Source organism: Parasteatoda tepidariorum, chromosome 9 (genome assembly GCF_982258835.1).
Source record: "Parasteatoda tepidariorum strain Cologne lab strain chromosome 9, Ptep-v5.0, whole genome shotgun sequence".
Taxonomy (NCBI): domain Eukaryota; kingdom Metazoa; phylum Arthropoda; class Arachnida; order Araneae; family Theridiidae; genus Parasteatoda; species Parasteatoda tepidariorum.
Window position 1 is genome coordinate 48,834,635 of NC_141763.1, and position 13,061 is coordinate 48,847,695.

Below are 13,061 nucleotides of genomic sequence, written 5' to 3' on the forward strand. Positions count from 1 at the left end.
GTTGAGGAAGCGCAAAGTGATATCTATAAATACAGTGAAATGGATCTACAGCCAATGCCAACATTTGCGGAAGGCCTCAAAGCTTTGGGAACTTTCGGCATTCATACAAACATACAGAAAACGAACAGCAGTTACAAATGTCAAAAATTAATTGTTTGTGCGAAAGAAAAAAAGGTCTCTTCAAACCAAAATTGTCTATATTTTAAATAAATAAATCAGTTCATTCATCTTTCTTTTGCATCATAAATATTTTTACAGTAAGTATATAATTTTTCAATTAAAATTTTAAATACTTTTTGCAAATTTAATTATTTTTAAATTTAGTTAATCTTTACTACTTTTTATATGCTTTCAAGTCATTATATTATAGTTTTATGTGACTTGCATTCATCGTTTTCTCCCACCTACTTTCGCAGTGAATGGCTTCATGAGAAACAAAACAGTCTCACAAGATTCCACTGTATTATCACATTAAAGAATACTGTCTAGAGCAGTGATTCTCAACCTTTTTTTGTTGTTGCGGTACACTTTTAACGATTTCAAAATGTGATGACACACAATGAAAAAAATTCGATTAAAAGTTGTTTACTTATCAATAATACACTGTGTTAAAATAGTTTGTGATAATAATCTTGAATGTGAAATAAAATAATATGTACTACAAAAGCATGTTTATTAATGGATTAATTATTTTTTTCGACAATTTTTTTATTAGTTAGTAACAGTAATTTTTTTTTCTAGTTATTAATTGTTAGCTTGTTTTCTATAGTTATTAACAGTTAGTTTTTTTGCATTAACTGTTATTTTTTGTGATTTCCTGTTAACTAGTTTTTTTTTTTGCTAATTATTAATTGTTAGCTTATTATTTGTTAACGATCCTTTGCTAATTTGTTTTTTTGTTGTTATCCTTTGTTAATTTGCTTATTAATTGCATAGCTCACTTCAATGATTAGCTTTTATTTCCGTTTGAAAGTTAATAATTAGCTTGCTTTCCTTTGTTAATTAATAATTTTAACAGTCATTAAATTTCCTACTTATTTTAACATTTCTTAAAATTGTATGTCAAAGACAATTTAAACACTTCCAGCTTATTTTAAGATTATCAGACAATCACCGACAAAGATGTTTGCGGTTGAAGCGTGGAAAAATTATGAAAAGTATATATATATATATATATATATATATATATATATATATATATATATATATATATATATATATATATATATATATATACTTTTTTTAAATTTAAACTTTACTCATAATAAAAAAAAGTATCATTTCTAATATTTAGTGGCACAGTGGTTGAGAATCACTGGTCTCGAGCAAGCAAAACTAAATTACTATGAAAAGCAAACAGTTTATAGTTGACACACGAAATAAAAAAATATCTTTCGAACATTTACCATTTAAACTGGAATGTTTTGTATTCTTAACAGCAGTTTTGGGTGAGGTGTTGGTTTCTCCTTCAATAGGATCAGGATCATCACTGTCACTTAAAATAGTTATCACAGAATCATCTTGAGATGCATCACTAAGTTTCTGATTGTCACTTATATTTAAGAAATAAGGTGATATTTCCTTCAAGGGACTTTTCTCCACACTGTCTGTCTTTGGAGAATCTTCTATACTTTTTTGACAACTTTTATCAGCTTCAGTTGCTTTTGGAGGGCTTTCTTCTTTCGTCCATTTGTAATCTTCTATTTTAGTGGTGATTAGTTTATTCTTTTTGCAGAATAAGTTCCTTGGTTTTAGTTTTACTACAGATACTTCTGCAGTTTGGGACAATATTTTGGCAGATTTTTGCATGGATGAAATGGTGGAAGTGGCTATAGTTGATTCTGAGCTGAAAATGTCTAATACCGATGCTTTTTTATCGTTAGGTGTTTTTGGAATATCCTTATCTTTATCCTCACTCAGCACTGGACTAACTTCAGTAGGTTTCTTTTTGGCAAACCTTGAAAAAAAAAAAAACATTTTTGTTAAATAGTTACATTTTCTGACTAAGCATAAATTACCAATTTAAAAATTAATATATTTAACTCAATCTATCTCTAACCTAAATATTGATGCAAAAAGTTTCATTTATTCAATAAAAGATAAGGTTTAAAAAGATGGCACATATAAAAAACACATGAACTTATGATCTTAATTAAGGCTATTGCTTTATTGTAAAATAAAAGCAAATGTAGAAGGCAGTTATTGTTTAAAAATATTTTTTGTTTAAATGGCAAACTTTTAAAAATATGAAATCAAAAGAACATTTAGTGTTAACATTATTTTTTGATGTATTGAAAATTGCTAAAACAATGTACTAAAAATAAAGGCAAATTTTCTAACAGTGATTTTTACTGAATTTTTTAGTTACTGTCAACTAGGGGTTTACGAAACAAGAACTAGCTGATTTTTGAAGATTACCATATTACAATTTTATTAAATTTTAATGTAATGTTTTAATTTTCAAAAATTTTTTTATATGAAATTTACCCTTGATGCAATTTATAAATATTTTATATCCTTTTTATTCATAACTTAGTGGATATGTAGGGTTTTTATTTTTAAACAGATGGAGCTTTACCGTAAACTTAATTGAAAATTTATTTAGCAAACTTCTCCATATGGATTTTAAAACAGTTCATGAAAAGAAAATCTATTTTTCAAATTCAGAATTCTTTTCATAAATTAAATTCTAGATATAGAAATACCTTCAATTAATGTAAATAAATTAAGCCTTTGATGTATTTAAATAAAATTATGGGGGCTAACAAGTTTAGAAAAAATTTACCACTTTTAATTATATTAGATTATTTCTTATTTCTAAACATAGGTTGAAGGTTCCTGCTTAAATCAGTTATTAGTAGCAGGTTAAGATTTTTAAAAGTAGAAATTTATGCTAAATAAATATATCTAATACAACAAAAAAGAGAAAAACGAACATCATTTCACTTTATTTCCTTTTTGCAATCTTATCCATTTTTTGTTTACAAAGCAAACATAGGTAGGAAAATAAAAGTTATTTTCCTCTTTATAAAAAAATTGTTACTTTTAGGAATCCCGCAGGGTACTTCAAAAGAATAATTTTTTATTATTTAATTTAATTATTTTTTAGCTTTATCTAGTATGCTTCTTAACTTCCATTCTTGGCAACTTAATACGGAAATCAACATACAGTGTTATCAAGGAAATCAAAAGCTATTACACTTGGTTTAAATTTTTCTTGCAATTTTGCAACTTGTAGCAACTAACTTGTTCAATTTTCAATGCCAGTTGAAGTCTAGTGTGAGGCAGAGCATATAGTCCCACCAAAAGAGAACAGAAATGTATAATAATTAATACAAAACATCCACATTTTATTTGGAATGTGAAAATATTGCACCTTAAATAGCAAAACTTGATCCCAAAGCAAAAAATATAAATAAGGGGAAAACATATATGAACAAAGAATGTAAATGGAAAACTACTTTTTAAAAAACAAATATAATACCTATTTATTAAATTTTCTTTATTACTTCGAGCAGACTGATCTAATAGATTTGCATCTCTTTCTGGTTCAGCTGGTGAAGCCAGGGCATGAATTGAGGAATCAGATGCTAATGAATTAGATAAAAAATCTTCATTGATGCTATTATTGGTAGACGAAGGAGAAGAAAAGTATCCAGAAGAACTTTCTTTACTACTTGACACAGACCCAAGTGAAAAGAACCTTAAAAAAGTACATAATTTCATTTATTAATTTAGAATACAAACTCATAAACACGGATAAAAAGAAAGAAAAAAATCGATAATTAGGAAATATTTTTGGACAGAACACTCAGATTGGAATTTAAAAAACTATTGCTAGCAATAAATACAGTAGGAGATCTAACTTACGAACATTTCATGTGAAATTATCAATATAACACAATATTTTATATAATGCAAAGACTAATTTTTAAAATTTTATGTTAAGATTTTCCATTGGGGAAGCTTAACTATGGATTATATTAATCCACTGGTGGTTTAGCGAATGGGCAAAATTGAGAGAATGTTCCTTCCCTATACACTATTTCCCCATCCATTAACGTGTAAAAACCGGTTTTGCTATGCCTAGAAAACTGCAGGTTAAAATGTGACTTTTTATGTGCAGAATCGTCAGTGGGTTAAACTTGAGTTTTAAATATTTTGAGTTTATCATGTTTTGCCAAAAACTTAATGCAATTTGTTTAAATCACCATTTTTAATATAGATTTTAAAAATGATACACAAAAATTTAATGCCTGTCCTGCAGATTATAGAACCATGGTGGCTCAAGGGATAGAGCATTCCTCTCAATGAGATGACCCAGACTCGAACCCCAGCAGTGGCTGGTTGATACGGATTCTGCTCCTACTTCGCACTAACTAAAACTGTACAGGTATAAAAATATCCTCAATGGTAGAGAGATCATGAGTTAGAATAGTCGAGCTGATAGTGGGTGGTTTTCCTTCTCCTGTAATATAAATCCATCAAAAAGTACTCCACAGAGGTTGAATGTCCTAATGTTTGATCCAGAAGTTCTGTTGTCTTCTGAGTAGGACTCAAAAATACATGGCAGCAGAATTGAACAATGAGAGTTAGTCAGAAATGGGTAGGATGTTAAACGCCAGTTATAAAATAAAATAATATATTGCAGATAAAAATTAGTCTTTAAGCAGAAATTTTTAAACAAATAAAGTCACTTTAATTTCTACCAAATTTTTTATTTAATGGTAGTACGCAAGTCCAGCAGTAGATCCCTGCACTAAAAAACCTTATAACTGCTAAAAAAAGATTTCACGTTTAATAAAGGTCAAAAACAACAAGTAGAGAAAGTTAATACAAAGAAAAATGTCATGCGTTTGAAAGAAAAAAGCGATGAAAATTTTTGAGGAAAAAGAAACTACTAAAATCTGTTATTAGTACAGGAAAACTTACAAGACAACGTACTTTTTATCACTAAGAATCGATTTTGGGGAAGAATCTATTCAATTAAATATGACTCTAATGCATAATATTAAAATAAAGGTTTCTTTTGTATAAATTAGATGCTGATATTTTGTCTAATCAGCTACAACATCTTTTACCTCCCTTTTCTTCAGACCAAATAGCTTGAAATGGATTAGAAAAAAATTTCTAAAAATTTGAAGTGAAGTTTAAAAATTGCAGCTTTAAAATATAAAACATTAATTCACATAAAATTACATTTAAAAGTGAGAAGCTTCACAAATGTGAACAATAAGTCAAAATAGTTTCAATAAAACTAAGTAAAATAAAAATAAATCATTACCGGCTTTTAACTACTTTTTTGACAGAGGAGGAAGGTGATTTTTTGAATGAATCAACGTCAAATGATGGCTTTTTTTCGGAGGAAACAAAAATGGGTTCTTCTTCATATGGATCATGAGATTTGCTTTTTTTAGTATTACCACCATACATTTCAAATAGCTCTTCCGAGGAAGGCAGGTCACTCTTATTTGTATCCACTGAAAATTTAAATACCTAATTATAATAACAAATTTGTAAATATAAATATAGTTTTGAAATCACAGTTGCCAACTTTCTAAACTAGCTATCCTATCAGTAAAGATCAGTATCTAGTATCCTATAATTACAATAAAACAGAAATGTACAGGGAATTTTTATGAAATGCAATTCAGCACAGTTTTAAGATACATATAAAACTTAATTTTATACAGGTATATTATGTAAAAAAAATATGCATAAATAATTTACAATTAAATAAAAAAAAAGTAACACCTAGGTAAAAGTGCTAAAAAAAGCAAAGGCATTAAAATTTATACAATACTGAAATTTTATACATTAGAAAAATGATAAAATTAAATTTTTAAGTTGGAAACTATGTCCTAGTTATTGGCTAAATTAAAACCAACTCATTTAAACTGCTAAAATTTGAACAAAAAAAATTTTTTTTTGCTCACAGCATTTTAGAATTGAGTTTATGGATTTCTTTCCTTTTTTATTTCTTATTTCTATTACATTGCTTTTGTTTATTGTTTTTATAATTGTTTAAGGAGTACAAAAAAATTATTGCAGATTAGTTGCAAATAACAAAATTTTATAGCACTTGATAGTTCAAATAAATTTTTTAAAACAGATTATGGGAATTCTCAAATGCCGTAATACTAGTTATTGAATTACAAGACTAAGAAATTTTGACTATAAAATCGTAATGATTACTGATAAATAGTAGTAGTTGGCACCGATGCAAAATAAAACATCAACAAAATTTATTAGCTTCTACATTTATGTACACAAAAGAGAACATTTTTTTAAAAAAAATATTTTAAATTTTTGTTTTGCACCAAAAGATTCTTATTTCTAATATCTCTTGCCCCCGTTTTTTTATAATAAACAAATCTCTCCCTTGCAAGAGAGTTTGACAGTAATATTAAAATAATATTTCCAATTTGTTCATACAAATTTTCAGTGGCCAAGAGCCTGGCTGGTAGGGCATTAGGCCCATATCCAAGAGGTCGTGAGTTAGAGCCCCATTGACCAAAGACTCCCAAGTTGTTCCCATAACAAATCAATAGCTCTGGGGGTACTGGATTAGAGATTGCTCATGCTTTGGTTCAGGTCAAAATTACGATCTGCAGATGGAAGGATAGTGTGTGAATGTGTGTCCTGCCTGTAAAACGCGATGTGGCATATGGGTGCAACATTTCTTGGAGGAAAACAAGAAGTGCACTCATCTTGCCTTAAAATAGGCTTGTCAGAATTGGCATGTGGCATAAGGCAACAACAAATTTTCAATATATCAATAATAGATATCTAAATAATGAGAAATATTAGTAGTATTTAAAAGTTCAAAAATAATTTGTTGTGTACTACAAAAGGATACAAGTTCATAAAATATACTTGAAATCATCACACATTAAAAACCAATTTTTAGACTAACTTGAGTGAATATTTTTATATTAATGAATTATATTTCAGCACATTCAAGAAGCTTAGGGAAAGTGGAATATTGTTTTCCAGACTATTTCTAGTTAATTTTGCAGTCAGTTTTCAAAAAATTAAAACAAGGATACCAATATCATTAGGGTTCGCAAAGTAATTGAAGAAAAAGTTTTCAATCATATTCTCCCTTTAAATTTAATACTTAAAAATAAGCGATATTTTAATATATATAATATATAAGCGATACTTAAAAATAAGCGATGAAGGGAAAAAAATTTAATTTTCGAATAACTAATTTTTTTCAGAAAGAAGAAAGCACCTTTATTACTTTAGAGCAAGTAAAAACATTACTTGAACAGTCGCCCCTGAGATTCTATTCTTTTAAATGATATTTAATGGCCTTTTTTTGTGATTTTTACCTATAAACTGATGCTAATTAGTAAGGGTAAAAATTTTTATACAGATCTTTATCTACTTTTTTAATTCAAATAAGCAATTTAGTCAATAAAAAGACTAAATAAAATATTATAAAAGCTGTATACATAAAATAATTTCTTTGGTAATAACAACAGAATCAAGCACTGAAAAGAAATACTAGCATAATTAGATAATTTAAAAAAAAAAAATGCTTATCACATTGACAAGAACAATAAACTATATTTCATATAATTTACCTTGTTCAAAAGATTTATGTTTGTGAACATCTCCAGCCTTTCTCTTTGGGGTACTAAATTTAAAAGCTATTCCTTTCTTAGGTGTCTTGGTAATCGCTGAATTATTCAGTGGACTCCATAATCCACTTTTATTTGTGTGGGAGTCGGACCAGTTCTGAATATCATTTGAATCGTACTTTTTGAAAGTCTTGACATTGATGTCCCCCATAGCCAATTGGTAAGCTAAATCATTGTCAAGATATCTAAAATACGTTAAAGAACATACTTGCACTATGCTAGAAGTAAACACAACAAATTACGATATTAACTTCTAAAAATAAATCTAAATTTCAGTTGTAAAGTTCAATAAATGAGGCTTTTTAGAATAGAAAGGAGGAATACATGCACTTAGGACTTTTATATTCTATTTATCGTAGTTATAAATATATTTAAAAGGTTTTTTTAACACGATTTTGTCAATTTTTTATCATTTAATATGAGACATGGAAGTCCTTCGGAAGTTTAGAACAATTGTCTGATTCAAGTAAATGTAGGAGTTTTTTCATTTTTAGAATAATAGTCAAAACCTAATATAGCGAACTATCTGAGATCCCAGCAATAAGTCCACTACAAATAATAGCATGTGAGAGTAATATAGTTAAAAATAATAATTGGGATAGTACATAATTTGCTAATAAATTAGACTAATTAAACAGACAAGAATTCCTTCAAACATAAAAAAAATAATTACTTCATGATTAAAGCTTGATTTTATTTTCAGATTACGTGAAAGAAAATAGTGATTTAGATATGGAAGTATATATATATATAAGTATAAGTTAAAAATATAGAGATATTTTTAACTTATACTTATATATATAACTTATATATTTATAAGTTATATATATAACTTATATATATAACTTATATATTATATAACTTATATATTTATATATATATAATTTAAAAATATAGAGAAAACATGAAGAATAATAAAGATTGATTGAAGATAAAGTTATCTTTATTTCCATGCTTTCTTTATATTTGAAACTTATTTCATGAGTTCTATATATTTGCAGCTTATGCACAGTAAATAAAACTTATTAATTTTCTTTGTTTTTTATCTTTTTATCCTGTATATATATATATATATATATATATATATATATATATATATATATATATATATATATATATATATATATATATATATATATATATATATATATATATATATATGTTGAATATGCCATGCAGCGCCATCTATAGTAGAACATGCTCTCTTCACACACTCTCTCACGAGTCGGCAACAGGGAGAGAGCTCCGAAAGATGTTCTAACTATAATTGTTTTGTGTTTCCTTATTTGATTTTAATGATTTTTCCATATTTTATTAGATTTGAAATATAACTCTCCTAGATTACTTTGAAGCTAATCCTCGACACTTCCAGTCCGTAACACACACATATATATATATGTATGTGTGTGGGAAATCTTTCCTAATTTTGGAGAATTTTCAAAAACTATATACAGGGTTCATGCCCTACTTTAGAAATAAAATTCAAGTACTTTTCAAGGACTTTTTAAGACTTATTATAAAATTCTCAAGGACTTAAGTTTTAGTAAAAGATAGACAAAATTTTTACATTTTAAACTAAAATGTTTTGATGATAATAGTTAGTTGACGGTAATAGCAGTACTGAAAAATAAGACTTCCATTGCTCTTTTGATTTCAAAAAGTGATCTAAGTTTAAAAAAAGCAAGGGTGATTGGCATCAAGTCAAGAATAAAATTCATGATTCATAAAAACGTCAGATTTGAATTTTGCACAAGGCCTATTTTAAGCTAGGTATACAACCTTTGAATAAGCAAAAATTCGGGCAGGACGGGAGGGGGGGGGATGTTCTATATAATACTGTGATATCAATTAGACATTTAAAAACAACTCTGCCGGGAGATTTTTATTTAATATTTAAATTGGAAGAAGCATTTAGACAGTGAAATTTAAATTATTCTTAAATATAATTTTGAAATTTTGACCACTTTTCTATTAAAGAAAATTAATCAATTATTGGATGTTGTGGCTTAATTATCATTTTAAATTTATTACGGGTCAACCATTTTAAATTGAATCAGTTGCCAACTTTCACCTCAATATCTTCTGATAGATTCTTACTGACAATTTTGGTCACTTTGACTGTTATAATTAACCACTCATACTTGAATTAATTTTTTTTCAGTAGCATCAATGATTCGCACTTGACATGGTCACATGAACACGAATCGTAACGAGTAGTTTTCAAAGAGAGTATAAATACGAAAATCGATGTTTGATATTACAACATCAATGTTTGATATTGCAACATCGATGTTTGATATGAAAATATGTTGAAGAAAAATTACATTCAACTGGATAAAAAAAAAAACAAATCACAAGGTAAAGTCCATTTAATGACAAAAAAATTTAATTACTATTACTAATTTAATTAAACTTACTATTTGCTAATATAAGAATACATTAAAATCAAATAATCAATCAAATCAAATATAAAACACAATTTTGGAAGGCAATATTGCAAGTTTTATATCAAATTAACAGTAGAAGGATACTTTCCAGCATATTCCATATCATCAGGGTTTACTCCTTCTGGATACGGATTAAGAGGAACAAGACACTTTTTTCTAGGACAGAAAACTAACTGGTACAAAAATGTGTTATCAGCTTTGATGAAAGAGTCTTTATAATCTTCAGACACTGATAGTTTGGGCATCCTCAGATAACTGGGCAATTTAGATAATATCTAAATATTAAAAGCATATTTTAGTGCATTTTAACAGAATAACATTAAAAAGCAATTTCAGCGAATCAAACACAAAAATTTTTTTAATTATCAATATTCATTATCACACATAGTATGAATGTAAATATTTCAAAACTAGGATTAACCCACTGGCGGTTAAGGAAATGGGCAAAATTGGGAGAATGTTTCTCCCCTACACACAGTTCCCCTATCCATTAACATGGGAAAACTGGTTTTGCTATGCAGAGAAGACTGCAGGTTAAAATGCGACTTTTTACGTGCAGAACCGTCAGTGGGTTAAAGAGCTAAGGAGAAAAAAAAACAAAGATTTATTGAGTGTGACCTATAAAATGCCCAACAAGGACAAAATTTTTCGTAAAAAAAAAGTAACAAATTTTGAAAAAATCAATACTTTTTTTTATCATTTTTCTATGATGCACATTTCAACATTTTGTAAATGTTTGTTTAAAAAAAAGTAAAAACATACATAATAACAAAAGATACAATTTTTTTTCTTTTTTAAAAAAGAATGTTATAATTTTAGAGAAAGGGTAAAAATTTGTTCAAAGTTAGGCATTGTGACATGAACATAATATAAAATCAATAAATATAGCTTTATTAAGTAACATTATAGCATATTAAATAAAAAATGCGAATTCTTTAAGATACAGGGCTTAAAAAAATAGATTAAAAAAGATGAAAAGTTAGAGGCTCATTTTCAGAAATAAACAATTTTTGCCTAAATCTTGACATGTATATAAAATTATCATTGTGTCAGCAAGGAAAAAAAATTAATAAAAAAAAAACTGTTACTATATTGTTTTTAAATAGAAAATAAATTAAACTCTAATTTTGGACTGATTTGTTTTTTCCTAGATCTGAAAATTTAGACCTGACTCATAGACCTGAATTTTTGGTAAATAGCCAGAAGCCGCTAGATTTCTATAATTTAATAGCCAGCTTTTTCCAAACTTTACTTTTGTTACTTAAATTAAGTGACATTCTTAAAAAAAATCATTAGAAATTATCAACAGCTATAAAAAGTTAATTCAGCAATAAAAATATAAATGTGTGACAAAATTAAGTTAACTAGGATTAGCATACTGACTTTAAAGAACTTTATTAAAAATACTTGGGGAGGCAAAATACATTTGATGCATACATTACAACTTCGAAATACTTGGGGAGGCATTGATGTATTTTTTATCATCAAACAATTAAAAAAAAATTTAAAAAAGTGGATGGTTGTTCATTTATCTTAAGTCACCAATCTTTTTTGTTGACTCACTAATTTGTTTCGCTAATTCATCACTTTTGTGGTTATTTCCAAGTCTACATTTTATTATTTGATACATCAATTTCTTATAAATTATGTATAGATAATAAATATTTTTTTTTCTGTACCTCATTTGAGCACAATTAAAAGTTCAGCAAAAAAATCTTTTCTATTATTTTACACAACTGAAACAACTTGTATTTTAGAACAATACCAAAAGTGACCTTTACTAATTATGACTGACACCAGTTACATATTAAGTAAGACTACATTATGTTTTATATCTTTTAATAGCTGTGAAACACCTTTAAAATTTTCAGTACAATTTGTAAAATTTTGATTGATACATTATTAACTATTATACGCATTGTTACATGCAGCAAACAAAGACAAAATAAACATGCATACTTACAACAGTTAAATCTGTATTGGTAGTTAAAGAAAAGAACTTGAATGCTTTAGCAAGTCCAATACCAGGCAGAGAAGGTAAATAATCACATCCAGAGAGAATACACATGTAACGAAACTTTTCAAAACTATATTTGGAAGCATTACTACCAAACGATTTGTTGAGATTTTCTTTTTCAAACAACATTCCACCACCGCAATTATCCATTTTGAATAGTATCTGAAATATTGTTTAAAATACATATAAATAATTTGTAATATTATACCCTAGCTTCTGTAGAGGAAAACAGTTTTTTCCCCATTAAATTTCAAAACTAGAGTCAAAGTTCTTCATGAGATTTTGCTACGAATTTGAAAAACTAAAAAACTATTTTCTGTTGCATGACAGAACCAATTAAAATATTTGTACAGGTATCTGTTATTTTTATCATTAAATTATGCCACATTGTTAAGGGTGATATTTTTGTAAAACGGTCCTTTGTAAGAGTCATTTTCTGCCAAATTGTTTTGCTAATTTGATGCCACATTAAAGGAAGGAAACACTGCTTTGTAACAGTGCCATTTGCAAACAAACTTTATTACTGATTTTGATGGAGAAATTAAATTAACTGGCATCAAAAGTAAAACACACATTTCTATTTCATTCTACTTTTTTTTATTATTAATTTTTAAAATTGGGAACAGTTTTTGGGAAACACCAGCCACATTTATTGAATTACTTCTCTGTTAGTCACAGTTGAGTTCAATTGATTGGTACACATTTTATGATTGATTATACTATTGCATGAAATTACCCTTTAGGTAAGTAAATGAAAATTTTCATAAAATTATTGAAATTCTAACTTTTATTTAAGATTTAGCATAAAATAACAGTTAATATTTTTATTATTTAGAGCAATAAAATTCTCAAGTTGTCTTCTCAACATATAATAAAATAATTAGCAAGATTTTAATTTTCTAATGGAAAAGCAATTGTATTATTTTTATTTATCATACACATGCTGCC

At 27.1% G+C, this 13,061-nt stretch overlaps 1 protein-coding gene across 2 annotated transcripts in view; it reads right to left on the reverse strand.

The window, feature by feature from the left end:
• tos (Exonuclease tos) overlaps positions 1–13,061 on the reverse strand; it is a 28,736-nt gene that overhangs the window by 10,086 nt on the left and 5,589 nt on the right. For both annotated transcript variants that reach the window (XM_087151736.1, XM_087151735.1), the window contains exons 5-10: positions 12,060–12,275; positions 10,181–10,371; positions 7,593–7,834; positions 5,285–5,480; positions 3,485–3,703; positions 1,407–1,957 (exon numbers count right to left, since the gene is read on the reverse strand). In XM_087151736.1, coding sequence (XP_087007862.1) covers positions 1,407–1,957; positions 3,485–3,703; positions 5,285–5,480; positions 7,593–7,834; positions 10,181–10,371; positions 12,060–12,275 — 1,615 coding nt within the window. The remainder of the gene's footprint in view (positions 1–1,406; positions 1,958–3,484; positions 3,704–5,284; positions 5,481–7,592; positions 7,835–10,180; positions 10,372–12,059; positions 12,276–13,061) is intronic.